Source organism: Myodes glareolus, chromosome 11 (genome assembly GCF_982192425.1).
Source record: "Myodes glareolus chromosome 11, mMyoGla1.1, whole genome shotgun sequence".
In the NCBI taxonomy this organism is placed as follows: domain Eukaryota; kingdom Metazoa; phylum Chordata; class Mammalia; order Rodentia; family Cricetidae; genus Myodes; species Myodes glareolus.
Genome location: NC_142036.1, coordinates 56,862,086 through 56,877,503, shown reverse-complemented (window position 1 = coordinate 56,877,503; position 15,418 = coordinate 56,862,086). Strand labels below are relative to the sequence as shown.

Sequence of the window (15,418 nt, the reverse complement as noted above, 5' to 3'; positions counted from 1 at the left end):
GCCTAAATTGTTTTTTTGAAGGCCAGAAATGATACAAAGTTCAGTCTTGCCAAGGTGCAGCAGGTCTGGTGCCAGCTGTGACTGAGATACTTTTAAAAGAACAGGCACAGTAGCAGGGAGCAAGCTTTAGATTTACTCCTATTTTTATATTACTTTTCCATAATGTAATTGCATTCAGCCGAAAATTAGAGAACTCGCTGAACCAAAGCCTCAAAAATTACTGTTTTCATCAGTTTCGTACTGGAAATGGATGTTCTCTTTAAAGGTGAAGCATAGTTGTGTGGTTTTATATTGCCCTCACCTCTCAATCTGTCATTGTCTTTCTAAATGTTTTACCACATTCGTTTCCCATGTGCACATGTATGGGTGTACACGTGTGTATCCAGGGTGCATACTGAAGGTCAGAGGGTGTTGATTCTCTACCTTGAGTCCCAGGGTCGACTACAGGCGGTTGGCTGGTGCTTTCCCACTGAGCTGTCTCACTTTTTTTTCCTTTTTGCTTGTTTAAAAGATTGGTTTGTGTGCATGCTCTGGCTGGCCTTGAACTGTAACCCTTCAGTCTGTAGCTGGGATTACAGAGCCTCGTGCATGCAAGGCAAGGACTACCCAGTACATTGTGCTGCCGTTGTATAGGGAGAGATGTACATCAGAATCTCCTGCCCTGCTATCACCAGTTCAAAGGACTAAAGGAAGTAGATGTTATTTCCAGGACTGTTCGAAGGTTGCTTGTAATTAGCAGCTTTGGCTGAAACAGAGATACTTAAGCTCATGGCCTTGGGACCAGTAATGACATCAAGAGAGATTTTCTTTTCTGTGTTCTTTCATGCTGTTCTAAAATATTGTGTGTGTGTGTGGTGGGGACCTGTGATGGTCTCCTCTACCACATTTTAAGAGTTATAAATTGATTCCAGAATAATGGTTTCTCATGTAAAAGACAATTTTTCTGGCAGAACAAATGGCTAGGTTTTTTATTAATTTCTGTTCTAAGGATTTTTAAGTCATTTTTATATGTATATGTATTTTGTCTGCATGCATATCTGTGCACCACCTGTGGAGACCAGGGGCATTGGGTCCTCTGGGACTGCAGTTAGAGACAGATGTGAGCTGCCAAATGGGTGTTGGGACTTGAACCTGAGTCCTCTAGGAAGAGCAGCCAGTGCTGAACTGTCTCTCCAGACTCTCTAAAAATCTTAAACACAATTATTTAAAATTAATTTTGAAAATGATTATGTTTAAAAATTTTTAACTTTGGGCTAGAGAGATGGCTCAGTAGTTAAGGGCACTTGACTGCTTTTCCAGAGGACCTGGGTTCAATTCCCAGCACCCACGTGGCAGTTCCTAACTGTAACTCAAAGATCTGACACCCTCACATGAATGTACATGCAGGCAAAACACAAATGCACATAAAATAAAAAAATAAGCTTAGGGCTAGAGAGATGGCTCAGCGGCTAAAATCACTAACTCTTCTTCCAGAGGTCCTGAGTTCAATTCCCAGCAACCACATAGTGGCTCATTACCATCTATAATGCGATTTGGTGCCCTCTTCTGGGTTGCAGGTACACATGCAGGCAGAAAACTGTACAATAATAAATCTTTTTTTAAATAATATATTCATTTATTTATTATGTATACAATATTCTGTCTACGTGTATGCCTTTAGGCCAGAAGAGGGCACCAGACTTCATTACAGATGGTTGTGAGCCACCATGTGGTTGCCGAGATTTGAACTCAGGACCTTCGGAAGAGCAGGCAATGCTATTAGCCGCTGAGCCATCTCCCCAGCCAATAATAAATCTTTTAAAAAAAAAAAAGCTTATATGTACTGATGTTTTGCCTGTATATATGTTCACATGTGCCTGGTGCTCACATAGGTAGAATGGGTCATCATATCCTCTAAACGTGGAGTTAGGATGCTTATGAGCTATAATGTGGGTGGTGGGAATCAAACCCCAGTCTTCTGCAAACACAAGTATTTCAAATACTCAACTGTCTCTCCAGCCTCCAAAGTTTTGAGGCAGATTCTTCCTGCAGCTCTAGCTGTCTTTGAACTCCCACCTAACTGAAGCTGGAAAGTACTGGGATTAAAGCCGTGCACCACCACACCTGGCTTTAAGATATAGTTTTAATTATATTTTTATGTCTGTATATGTTTCGTGTGTGTGCGCATAAGTTTGTGTGCCACAGCAGGTATGCAGGTCAGAGGGAAACTTGCAGAAGTAGGTTCTCTCCATCCGAGTAGTACCAGCGATTGGACTCAGGTTGTCAGGCTTGGCAGTAGGTACCTTTATCTGCTGAGCCATCGGCCATTCCCCCAAATTATCTTAACTCATATATGTGACACTTATATGAAAATATATAATTGGTACCAAGAAAGTAACATAATTAAAATTAAACACAAAAGCCAGTATGTACTTGTAATACAACTATGTAATTTTGTTTTGCGTTTCAAGACAGGGTTTCTCTGGGTAGCCCAGGCTGCCCTGGAACTAAGATCTGCCTGCCTCTACCTCCCAAGTGCTAGAATTAAAGGCCTGTGCCACTATAGCCTGGCTCAACTATATATTTTAAAGGTCTGGCCTGCTTGTGCATGCCTAAAATCCCAGCACTCAGAAACTGAAGCAGGAAGGCTGCCACAAGGTGGCGCTGGCCTGACTACAGGGAGTATGAGCCAACTGCGTTTCACAAAACGAAGGGTCCAGAGAAATGGCTCAGTGGATGAAGACCCTTTCCACCAAGGCGGGTGACCTGGATTTAATCCCTGAGACACACCTTGTCCTCTGACCTCCATATTCATGCTGTAGCCTACCTGTCCACCCACCACCCACAAATAAGGAATGTGGTGGGTTGTTTTTTGGTTTTGTTATTTATTTGTATACAGTGCAAGCCAGAAGAGGGCACCAGATCTCATTACAGATGGTTGTGAGCCACTTTGTGATTGCTGGGAATTGAATTCAGAATCTCTGGAAGTGCTCTTAACCTCTGAGCCATCTCTCCATCCCGTTTTTGTTTTTTAAAAACGATTTTGCTCTTCTTGAGAAAAATATTTCTATTAGAAAAATCACAAAGCTTATCTTATAATTAAGGAAACTTAAATGCTGGGATTAAAGATGTGCACCACTGCCTGGCATTTTTAAGGCAGCCTCTCATGTAGCCCAGGCTGGCTTCTTAATTCATTAGGTAGCCCAGGTCGATCTCTAATTCATTACGTAGCTCAGGCTGGCCTCATTCATTATGTAGCCCATGCTGACCTGGGCTGACCACGAGTCTTCTCCAGGAAGACTCAATTCTCCAGGAGTTGCAATTACAGGTACCCACCTGGCTGCTGGCTCGCCATCAGGATCAACTGTAAATGTTTATTTTTATTTTTTTTTAAGTAGCTATTTTTGTTTTTGTTTTTTTGAGACAGGGTTTCACTGTGTAGCCCTGGATGTCCTGGAATTTACTCTGTAGACCAGGTTGCCCTCAAACTAACAGAGATCCACCTGCCTCTGCCTGTTTTATAGTTAAAAACACAAAGAAGCTATTTTAGGTCCCAAATTTTTTTAAACAACATTTAAATTTCAAAACTATATACAACTAATCCAAGTCATACAGCAAAGAGTTCTGAAAACTGAATGCACAGTGGGTCGTGTGGTCCTTAATGATCTGCACACTACCATCCTCCATATTGGTCTCTTTGATGCTGTCCAAGTCAGGTATGTTTCGTGCTACCGTTTTGTTCAGTACTGAAGACAGGTGATCGCCATCTAATTCCTTGTCCTCAGTCACGCCTGGCTCTTTTCTATTTTCCTGCTCCTCGGCTGAGCAGGTTGCACCGTTTTCTTTTATAAACTCAGGATCCGTGTTTGGCTCTAGTTGCTGGGGTTTTCCAGACAGCTCGTGAGGAGCATCAGGACAGATGTGTTGAGGGCCCACAGCTGAGCCACAGGGGTTTGTTTCCAATGCTTCCACTGCTGCAGATGAATGGGAGTCACTTGGAGAGGTAGGAAAATGGTCTGTGTTTCCCTTTTCACTGAGAGGGCATCCTTCACTGCCTCCTTTTCCCGTTCCTTGAAGCCCATCAGGATCAGTACATTCTTGCGACTGTATCAAGAGAAACAGCAAATCAGTAATTCTTTGAAGCAACAGAAATTGAATCATAGTACTCTATGAAAATAATATTTTAAAAAATTTTGTATATGTTTGTATATTCACGCACGATACATATACAGAGAGGTCAGGGAGCAACTTATGGGCGCTAGTTCTCACCTTCTTACGACATAGGTGCCGGGAGCAAACTCATCAAGCTTGGCACTGGGTGCCTTTACTGTGTGTGTGAGCAGGGAGGGGTACGATTAGGGGTGCTTGGAGGTGTGAAAAACAATTTTCTGGAGGTCTCCTTTCACCTCCATGGTTTCAAATTCGGCTCAGCAGGTTGGCACAGGAAGCACTGGCGTCTACTCAATAATCTTAACTACAAACTAGCTTCAGTTTTCTCAAGAGATCTGCCTTCTTCTGCCTCCTGAGTGCTGGAATTAAGCCACAGTGACTTGTGGCTTTCATTTTCTGATTAAATCCTTTCAATTAGGGCTGGGGAGATGGCTTAACAGTTAAGAGCACCTGCTGAGAAGACCAGTTTCATGTCCCAGCATTCATATGGCAGGTAAGGTGCTCTCCTCTCCTCTGGCAGGTACCACAGCAAGATACACGCAGACAAAATACTCATGCATACACATAAAATAAAATCTTTATACTCGCATTTTTCTCTTTCCTCTTCTCTCCTCCCTCCTCCCCTCCTCTCTCTCTCTCTCTCTCCCTCTCTCTCTCTCTCTCTCTCTCTCTCTCCCTCCCTCTCTCCCTCTCTCTCTCTCTCTCTCCCTCCCTCCCTCCCTCCCTCCCTCCCTCTCTGTCCTATTGAGACAAGGCTTCTCTATACATCCCTGGCTATCCCGTAACTTACTGAGGAGATCGGCTCTGTCTCCCAAGTGATAGGATTAAAGGCCTGTGCTGCCACCACTGCTAACTAAATTTTAGACCTTTGATCCCAGCACTTAGGAGGCAGAGGAAGGCAGATCTCTGAGTTCGAGGCCAACCTGGTCTACGAAGTTCCAGGATAGTCGGTGTTACACAAAGAAACCCTGTCTTCAGGGGGAAAAAAAGCTTTAAAAAATCCTTTCACTTATTCGTCATCTCTTCCACAACAGCTTCAAGGATCAGCCTTTCAAGCATGGCCACAGATATCAAGTCATCACCATAGAGGCACTGTGGAGTTTCTTGACTTTTCTCAGTCAGGAATGCTAGTTCCTAAGTTGTTTTGTCCAATGTTGAAGACCATAAACATAACCAAACTTAAGGTTCAACTAAAAATGTTCTATGATACAATTTTTATAATTTGAGAGTCGAAAAATACTTGCTTATTCTGCAAAAATCTCAAATTTCCTAAATATATGTATAATTGGAGGAATATTGTGGAATTAAAAAACATTCTGTTCTTCTATATTTTATTAGGGGATAGAGAGCAGGTTCAGTGGCTGCTTTTCCTGAGGACATGGGTTCAATTCCTAGCACCCACATGACGGTTCACAGCTGTCTACAATACTTCCAAGGGATCTGATGCTGTCTTCTGACCTCCACAGGCACCAGGCACATATGTGGCACACAGTCACACATGCAGGACACGCATACACATTAGATCATATGCGACACAATGCATATGCATAAATTGCTCCCATATAGTTTTCTTGGATTAACTAACTGACTAACAAGAAAACTGTCGCACTAAATTGTCTTTGGTGTATTTCTTATCAGGGAAGCCATGATTATCTCTTTTGAGATGTGTGAGCCTTACAGTGCTTTTGATGTGGTGTTTCTATAAAAATTATCCAGAATAAACGATTCTGTGGGGCTGGAGAGATGACTTAGTGGTTAAGTGACTGCTCTTCCAAAGTCCTGAATTCAGTTCCCAGCATCCACATGACTGCTCACAACTGTGTAACTCCAGTTCCAAGGGATCTGGCACCCTCATATAGCAAACATGCAGGCAAAACAGCAATGCACATAAAATAAAAATGAATAAATCTTAGGAAAAAAAGGTTTTGGATTTCAAGTAACAGCAAGACAAATTGCTAAATTTGTCTAAATGTAAAATTCTGAGTCCAAGGTTCATTTGCAAATTCAACTGCTATCTGGCAGAACATCAAATTTGTCTGATTTTTATCCCTTGTTTGTTAGTTACAGTAAAACGAACACTTTTTAAAAAATAATATGAAAACAGAGAGGAGTTTTTAATCATACGTAAACATGCAGAAAAATCTGCAGGCATGGTGGTGGCACATATCTTTAATCCCAGCACTAGGGAGGCAGACGCAGGCAGATCTCTGTGAGTTCCAGCCCAGTCTGGTCTACATAGTGAGTTCCAGGACAGCCAAAGCTACAAAAAGAAACCCTAATTTGAAAAAATTTAAAAAAATAAAAAAAAAAAAAATCAAGAACTGAAGACATTCGGCCAATAGTCACTCCCTTTTAAACCCCACCGAAATACTACCTTGGCATGAATCTGAATCTTCTCATCTGTAACCTGAAGAACTTCAATCAGCGGTGGGACTAGGGGCCTTGCCTGTGTCGATGGGGAGTCCAGGACCTCATCAAGAAACTCATTAACGTTTTCCTCATCAAGAAACAACCTTTCCTAAAGTAGAAAGAGAAAAAAATGTTCCATCTTATAGGTCACTGTAAACGTTCTTACATAGTTCATTGTTACAGTTTTTTTAAATGTTTATCTCACCAACAGTGAGTGCTACCTTGAAAAGAGGAATTCTAGTATTGTCCAAACCGTAATTAATATGAAAAACATGTATTCAGGAGATCCACCTAAAAAGAGAAGATAAAAGGAAGTCTTGATGCTTTTTCTAAGTTTACTAAAGTAGAGGTATGCTTTCCCTACCTAGATGATCTTACTTACAAATAGTATTTCTTTTATTTTCCAAATATATAGTGTCTTCAGTAGCCCAAGCTGGCCTCTGTGCACCTGCACGTGACCTTCAACTTCTGATCCTCCTGTCTCCACCTCCTAAGTGCTAGGATTGCACAGGCATCACCATAACTGGTGCCCCTGGTATTAGGAATAATCACTTCAAGGCTATAAGTGCAACCCTAGCTATTACAGTTCAGCCTTCTAATAATTCCTAATGAACCAGCTAAGAAATAAACTGAATAAGTCTTTTAAATTCTTGAGTATGCAAACTGGATATAGTGGTACAAAACTGTATTTCCAGCACTTGGGAAGTAAAGGCAGGAAGATCAGATGTTCAGGGTCACTTTCCCCTACACAAGAGTTCAAGGCTACCTTAGGCCACTTCAGACCCTGCGTCTCAAACAAAATACAGAAAAAGTTCTTGGCCACTTAAGAGCCAATTACAATATTTTATTTAAAAGTACATTCTATTTATTTTTAATTTTTAGAAGCAGTGTCAGAGTTTAACAAAGGTACTTTAATACTAACTTTAAGAAAAAAGATTATGAAAAACGCACTCAGTGCTGGGCATAGCATCACACACCTTTATTCCTAGTGATGAGGGAGCAGAAGCTAGTGGGTCGCTGAGTTACAGGCCAGCCTGGTCTGCAAAGAGAGTTTCAGGCCAGTCAGGACTACACAGAGACGCGACTCAGAGGAAGGAAGGACAGACACACACTTGCAAACACGGGTGCAGGATTTTCAAACATGTCACCACGTGTTTTATTTTTAAGACTTGATATATTTTAGTGTGCTGCGTGTAGATAGTTATTTAAAAGTAAACTGAGCTGGGCAGTGGTGGCGCACACCTTTAATCCCAGTACTCTGTGAGGCAGAGGCAGGTAGATCTCTGTGAGTTCAAGGCCAGCTTAGCCTGGTCAACGACAGAGCAAGTTTCAGGAAGGCTCCAAAGCTACAGAGAAACCTTGTCTCGAAAAAAAAAAAAAGTACATAGATTTTAAGACAACAGATTTCTCAACTATTACTAGAAAATTTAAACCACAGTCACCCAAATCCAACCACAACATAACTTGTTTATATGCATGTCAAGTGAGGAACAACCATTTAACGATATTCAAAATTATTTAATTCATAAGATCAGTTTAGTGTTACTCAAAATAAGATTATCTTCTTCTGTGCTTATATAAGTAAATATCAAATATTTTAATTACAAAGTAAAGATTATTATGTGGTTCAAAGAGGGGGACAGAATCCAAGAAATATTTCAAATTCTCTTTGATTAAACAGTATTTGAATTTGCAAGTGAACTAATAATTCGAAAAATTATATATTTAGAACAGTTTGCAACCTTTGGATATGTGCACACTTGGCTTTGAGAACGCACCGCGCACTGTCTTTCATGATATGAATAGACGGGAAACATTTGTGTACGTGCCCGTAACCAAAAATATTTTAAAGTAAGATGGAGTATTTCTAATAGTGAAAACGGTTACCTCCAAAGAATCATGGTTCAAGCCACAATACCATTCTCGCCATCGTCCACGGCTCTCCGGAGATTTTGCCAGTACTATCACTGCATTGTTTAAAGAAATGCTAATCTCGGGTTCTTTGGTACTCAATGTATTCTCTGGAGCAAACTGTAAAGTGAAGGAATAGCCTGAGTCTGGTGTGGAGAAGCACAATTTGTAACGGAGGGGACTCAGGTCCCCGTGAAGACTTTGCGGCTGAATCCGAGGCACTTCAATGAGCAAAGTCAAGGAGTCCTCGTCCTGATTACACCGCAAAGGAGGGCACAACGGTTCGATGCTCTCGGCTCCGGGGCCACCCATGGCTGGGCTCGAGGCGTCGTGGAGGGTCTCCTCCTGCTGCTCACTCGTCTGGGCACTGAGGTCTCCGCACGATCCCCGTCTTCCCGCAGGGGACTCGGTGTCGCAGCCCGGGAACGCAGTACAAGGGAGGCTTCGGTCCCCACCTTCCACCGAGTCCCTACCGAAGTCTCGCTCCTCTTCAGCGTCTGCAGCCCTGAAGCCCGGGGCTCCCACGCCGCTCTCGTCCCCGCGATCAGCTCGGGTCCCCTCCGCCGGCTCTCCCCGCGCCGCAGCAGGGTCGCCCTCGGAAGCGCAGGCTGCGCCGTCAGTTCCGGTCTCGGCCGCCGACTCTTCCGGCGTCGCGGCAAGGTCTTGGCGCGCGATGTGCAGCGCCACTGGCAGCGTGACCACCAGCTGCCGCCGCGCCTTGTTGTACTGCGCCTTGCCGCGGCCGTCGTCCACCGGGTAGGGCAGCGAGAGCCGCAGTCGGTAGTCGGGGCTCCGGGAGTCCAGGCACAGCAGCTTCCCCTTCACCTCCAGCTCCGCCTTCTCGGCCGAGCGCAGCAGCGGCAGCTCGATGGTGACCACCAGCTCGTGCGGCACGGGGCTCGGGGCGGCGTCGCGCGAGCAGCGGTAATCCTGCAGGTCCACGTGGTGGCGCTGCACCACGGTACAGCGCGGCTCCGTGGGCTCCGGCCGCTGCTCGGCCTGGGGAGCCGGGGGCGCCGGTGTGCGAGCCGTGCTCTCCGCCGCCGTGGGGTAGCGGTACGGGGACAGCAGGTCCGGGAGAAGCCCAGGCGGCTCCCCCTCGGGCTGGGCTGGGACACCCCCGGGAAGGGGCGTGCGGAGGACGGCGGCCTCGGGCACCCCCTTGTACTTGATCTTCAGGGTCTTAGCGTTCCTGCGGTCCAGCCTGACGCCGAACTGCTGCTCCACCGCCTCCAGGGCCGTGGCGTTCAGCATTTCGCGGAATCGCTCGTGGCTCCGGGCCAGCGCTAGCGCGTTCGGGTGGAAGACCACGTCGTAGACTGTGTAGCGGGAGCCGCTGCGCCCTGCATACTTGCGGCCGGGAGCCAAGCTGTAGGGCAGGGACCAGTGGCTGCCAGTGGCCGTGCCGCCGCTCCCCGGGCCCGGCCGGCTGCTGGGCGCGCCTACCAGCGAGTTGCTGCACACGTTCACGAAGCAGCGATGCTCCCCGTCCAGGCTGGTACGCAGCACGTGGCCCGGCTCCGGGTGCACGAACCGCACCTCCACCCCACGCTCCCGCTCCAGCGCTGTGATCTCCTCCTCGTAGCGTCTCCGGTTCTCAGGGTCGGTGATCTCCGAGGCGTACTCGGAGAACATTCGGCGGAACTCTGGGTCCTGAAAGGCGGAGGTGAGCCTCTGCACCTCCTCTCCGCTCAGATCCAAGTCCTCTAGCGCTGAAGAGGCCGTCGCCTTGGCCATGGTGCCCCACTCGGCCCCTCAGCCGGGTGAAGGATCAGCCTGAACTGGGGTGTCTAGGGCGCGCTTGGCGTCTGGTGTCACAAGTGACCAGCCTTAGGAAGGTAACGGCTGGATAGCAGGGCATCGCGTGCTTTGTTGCCACAGTAACACCTGGGAGGAGGGGAAGCGATCTCCGGGAACTGCTAGAACTAGGCCGTTTTCTTCAAACCAGGCAGCCATTCTACCTGCTGCAGGCTTGAGATCTCTGTGCCAGGGCACACTTTGCAGTCTATCGTGATAAGGATAATCCTCATTTTCAGCACTGTGTCTTTATCTTATTAACCGTTCACTTCTATAGACAAATGAGAAGTTTCCTAGCCAGGATTACAATCACAAACCTAACTTTTATCTGGCCCTTTCACTTCGTGAAACAGACATTTAAGCCGTGATTTTTGTTACTCCCATTTTTAGGTATATCACCTTATAATTGTCCCATAACAACTCCTGGGGCCAAAGGATGAACTCGAAAATCTCAAATCCCATTAAGCAGAGGAACGTTATTCACTTTTCATAATGTACATAGAAGATCCATAAATCATTTAGCAAAATCACGGACTTTGCCCCGACCAGCTTCCTTGGGTTGAGAATAGAATTAAAACTGTACATCTTTATAAAACCACATATCCGGGGTTGGGAAATGGCTCAATGATAAAGAACTCTGGCTGGTCTTCCAGAGGACGTGAGTTCAGTTCCCAGCACCCACATGTCTGCTGCCTGCAGCTCCAGTCGCTGAGGATCCAAGAGTGCCAGGCATCAACAGATGCAGAAAAAAATAAATAAAACCACATATCCTTAGATCGACTCAGTAATTTCTAACAGGGTGATTCTAAAGGAAAAAATAGAAGCTCCACAAGGAATTAATGCAGGTGTGGTAGTAATACAATGGAATTTTATGCAGCCAGACTTAATAGGAATTTTGTTTAGTTATGGTTCTGGGGACTGAACCCAGGACCTCACACCTGTAGCACAAAGCTCTACCACCGAGCCACACCCAGGTCCAGAAAAAGGTTATGAACTGATAGCTGGCCAGTCCAGGGTCAGTTTTATGTGTACAGCATTTAGCACAGTTTACATTGGCATTACTGCAATCACAAGACTGTTTCTAAGTTTTTCTCTTAACGCATCCTTTTGTGTGTGGGAGAGAGAGCATTCCAAGGCCAAACCCAGGGCCCGTTTATGAGACAAGCACCCTTCCACTGAGCTGCACCCGAGCCTTCCTCCTATTCTTCCAGTCGTTTCTGTACGTCTTCCTCTGTTAATTTTAAGAATGTCCCAAGACTGCGACAGCACCTTGTCAGCATTACATCATCTCTCTTTTTTTTAAATTTTACTTATTTAAGATTTTATTTATTATGTATGCAGTGTTCTGCCTGCATGTATGCCTGCACACCAGAAGAGGGCACCAGATCTCATTATAGATGGTTGTGAGCCACTTTGTGGTTGCTGGGAAGAGCAGTCAATGCTCTCAACCTCGGAACCATCTCTCCAGCCCACATCATCTCTTCCACAAATATATAAATATTATATGTATTCAGCTGGGCATGGTGGTGCACACCTTTAATCCTAGCAGGTGGATCTCTGAGTTCAAGGCCAGCCTGGTCTACAGATGGAGTTCTAGGACTACACAGAGAAACCCTGTCTCAAAAAAAAAAAAAAAAGACCCAAAATAATCTCACAAACAACCAACTTCTGTTTCCACTCCTAAACTCCAGACTCATCCAACTGTGCATCTGATGTCTCCATTTGAGTAACAATTATTAAATCCTGGAGGCTTGGAATGGCTGAAAGCAGAACTCTGGACAATTATCCTTTCCTTCCCGTTTCTCCATCTCTCAGCAGTCGCAAGCATTCTCTTGATGTCAGTACTCAAAGTTCCTGTTCTTTCCTGCTTTCCTTGCTCTCATACACGGGACCGCAGGGCTGGCTCACCCCTCCCCGTCTTCATCATGCTTCCAAAGAGCTCTTCGACGACCTTACCAAGCCCCTTACTCTGCCTACTACGTAGGTAAGCTAATGCTCTTTTGGGAATTTATTTCATTGTGTATGCACCTGTGTTCAAGCACATGTGTAGGTCAGAAGACAGCTTTTGGGAATTTGTCTCTATTTCCGCTGTGGGTGCCAGGGATCCAGCTCAGGCTGTGGCCAAGCTTGCACACAGCAAATGCTTTAGCCACCAAGTCATCCTGCCAACCTGGTAAGTTAATGCTAAAGCACTTGAGAAACTAAAATCATTGTGCTCTAAGGACCCCAAACCACTGGTGCTCTCTCATGTTGGGGAAGCATGTTGGAACAATCACATGTAGAAATTACTATTGAACATAATGCATATAATGAAAAACTCCACTTCGAGGTAAACGTCTAGCAGAAACATCACCACAACTTATGTACTAGATGTGTTTGTACACACACAAACACACAGTTTAAAGATTTATTTTCAGTTGTGTGTGTCTGCATAGGAGTACAGGTGCCCACTAAGACCAGAAGAGTAAGACATATCCTGGTGCTGGACTGTGGTGGTTGTAAGCCACCCACTGTAGGTACAAGGAACTGAACTTGAACCCTCTAGAAGAGCAGTAGGCAATCTTATCCACTGAGCCCCTTACAGTGTATGTGTGTGTGTGTATATATATAGCACTATTGGTTAGTAATCCTCAAATACTAGAAAATAGCTTAACTCTCATTCGTAATCAAATGGGTAATTAACAGCATATTTCCAGCACACATCAGCTATACAGCAATACTAATGAATGCCACTACTGTAATGTCATATAGAAGAAATATTATATGCAAAATAATGCGTATGGCTGGGAATCCATTACATAATCAATAAATATGTGGCTAAGTAAACCTCACTGGTAGAAACTGGGCTATACAACTGTGTCAATAAGAAAGAAAATACCGGGGCTGGAGAAATGGCTCAGCGGTTAAGAGCACTGACTGCTCTTCCAGAGGACCCGGGGTTCAATTCCCAGCACCCACATGGCAGCTCACAACTGTCTGAAAATCTATTTCCAGGGGATTTGACACCTTCACACCAATGCACACAAAATAAAAGATAAATAAATCATAAAAATTAAAAAAAATTACCAAACTAATGGTTGTTCTGAAAAGAGGGAGAGGAGTGTTGTGTCTGGAAAAGAATGGTCTTCCAGGGTAGGCTTCTTTCTTAATCACGGTATGTTTTTATATTGGGTATACTGTCGTGGGATATTTGATCACACTGAGAACCCTGAGATTGCGTTATTTAAATAAAATCAACAGTAGGTCAAGAGGCAGAGCAACCTTAGAGAGCAAGTGAAGTCAGGAAGTCGGAGAGAGCCACCGGAAGTAGAAGGGGACATCTGAGGGGACATCGGGTTGGAGGTTTTGTTTTAGGTGGAGGAAGAAGAAAGCTTTCTGGGATGACGACCAAGGAGGAGCAGCTAGGTGCTCCCTCTGCCTCCCTGAGCTAGTGGATTTTCACCCCAGCATCTGATTCCCGAGTCTTTATTGATAAAAGTAAAAAGACAGGGACTTAGTAAAAAAACATTTGCCTTCCTATGTGGAGGCAGCTGAGGCACTGGTAGGTTCAGGTGCAGTCACTGTACCACAGAAAAAGCAACTGTATAGAGCTGGCAAAGATGCATTGATACACACACACACACACACCTTATGCCAGGTATGGTGGTGCATATCTATAATCCAGCACGTAGGAGGAAAGGACAGAAAACTTGTGAGTTCAAAACCGAACTTCATCCACTTTGGGGTAACTATTGCCTACAAGATTAGACCTTCATTCATACCTGACCACTGAGCCTTGGAGATCCACACATTAGAATTCTCCACCTGAATGTTGGCCAGGCAGCTCACCATGTTCAGGACAGAAACCCTGACACCTCTCAACCCTGAGGTCTCCCTGGCTTTCAGGCCTGTAACTAAATATATCCTTGACTCCTCTTCACCCACCCTTCACTGCCATTCAGCTACCAAGCCCTACCTTGCCCTACCGTAGGCCCAGAATCTGCTGCTTTCCACGCCTGGTCTGAGTCACCATGTAACAACCTGCTCCCCGTCTGGTGTCCAGCCACTTTAGTTTGTCTTCACACAGAACAGTGAAACACGTGATTCAAAGCAGACCACTGCCTCCAGGTGTCGCTCAGTAGTGCAGCGCTTACCTAGCAGTGTGGATGGTCCTGGGTTCAATCCTCAGCAAAGCCAAAAACTAAACAAAAACCTTATGTTTTATAAGTGTAAAACTATGGGAATGATAATTAAAAATTTCCACTGCCAAAAAACAGTTATGGGTAATTATGTTGTAAATATAATACCAACACCCCAAAACAGATTTTTCTCAATTTTGTAAAAAGAATTTTTGTGACTAATTCAAAAACGTGTGAATTTATTATTACAATTATGGTGCCAATAACCCAAGTAAGACTGAAAAGCTTCTCAAAATATTAAATATTTATTTTCTAAAATGAACGGATTGTGACTAGCATGGAAATAAACAAGCACAAATATGTAATCGCTACATTTTGAAAATATCTACATGTTTTAGAGACTGCAGAGAAAATAGTTTTCTATAAAACTTTCTGAAGTGTAATATAACATCAAATTTTATTAAATACAACTTGTGCTGAACTTTCTAAGGTTTGCCATAACTTTATTACAATTTAATATACAAATTACACAAGATAAAAATAAGAAAATTCATTTCCTTTATTCTCATGAGTCTCAAAAGCCCTGAAGTTTGCTGAAATAGAAAAATAAAATTAAATTAAATATTATCACTCATTTCTTAATACTTAGTTCCATCAATACATACACAAATTCAAGAGAAAACACTAAACATATGTCTCACATCGAACCTGGTCTCCTAAAAGGATACATCTTTATAAAGGTAGTCTAACCAAAAAAAAGGAAGAATTGCTTCAAGTTCCAAGACCAGCCTGGGCTACACAGTAGGTTGTAAGCCAGCTAAGACTGGTTCAAACAAAAACACAGGAAATGAAAGCTGAGTGTGATAGACACACTCACAAGTCCTGCATTCTGGAGGCTGAGGTAGAACTGCGAGACCAGCCAGCCTGGGTGGATACACACCTAACTGGTAAAATGCTCGCCTAGTATGTCCAAGACCCCGAGGTCAATCTACAGCAGTATAAATTGGGGGAGAAGGGTGTGCTTTAAAAATATG

The 15,418-nt window shown here is 44.4% G+C and overlaps 2 protein-coding genes across 3 annotated transcripts in view; both read right to left on the bottom strand.

The window, feature by feature from the left end:
* Positions 1-2,409: 2,409 nt before the first annotated feature.
* Dnaaf2 (dynein axonemal assembly factor 2) lies at positions 2,410-10,790 on the bottom strand. Its single transcript, XM_085697586.2, has 3 exons — positions 8,446-10,790; positions 6,524-6,667; positions 2,410-4,083 (listed from the first exon to the last, which is right to left on the bottom strand). The coding sequence occupies exons 1-3, from the start codon at positions 10,204-10,206 to the stop codon at positions 3,577-3,579; spliced, it is 2,412 nt and encodes an 803-aa protein (XP_085553712.2). The 5' UTR covers positions 10,207-10,790; the 3' UTR covers positions 2,410-3,576.
* A 3,880-nt stretch (positions 10,791-14,670) lies between these two features.
* The window catches only part of Pole2 (DNA polymerase epsilon 2, accessory subunit), a 30,898-nt gene continuing 30,150 nt past the window's right edge, over positions 14,671-15,418 (bottom strand). For both annotated transcript variants that reach the window (XM_048415608.3, XM_048415607.3), the window contains exon 19: positions 14,671-14,977. Coding sequence is in view for 1 of the 2 variants with exons in the window: in XM_048415607.3 (XP_048271564.1) it covers positions 14,959-14,977 (19 nt within the window). In the remaining variant the exon portion in view is untranslated. The remainder of the gene's footprint in view (positions 14,978-15,418) is intronic.

Bases quoted from the DNA above. Each gene is read 5' to 3' on its own strand.
- Dnaaf2 (XM_085697586.2), bottom strand. From the start codon at position 10,206: ATGGCCAAGGCGACGGCCTCTTCAGCGCTAGAGGACTTGGATCTGAGC. The intron at 6,668-8,445 runs GTAACCGTTTTC...TTTCTACTTTAG, and splicing joins TGAACCATGATTCTTTGGAG to GAAAGGTTGTTTCTTGATGA. The intron at 4,084-6,523 runs GTAGTATTTCGG...CTCTTGATACAG, and splicing joins AGATTCAGATTCATGCCAAG to TCGCAAGAATGTACTGATCC.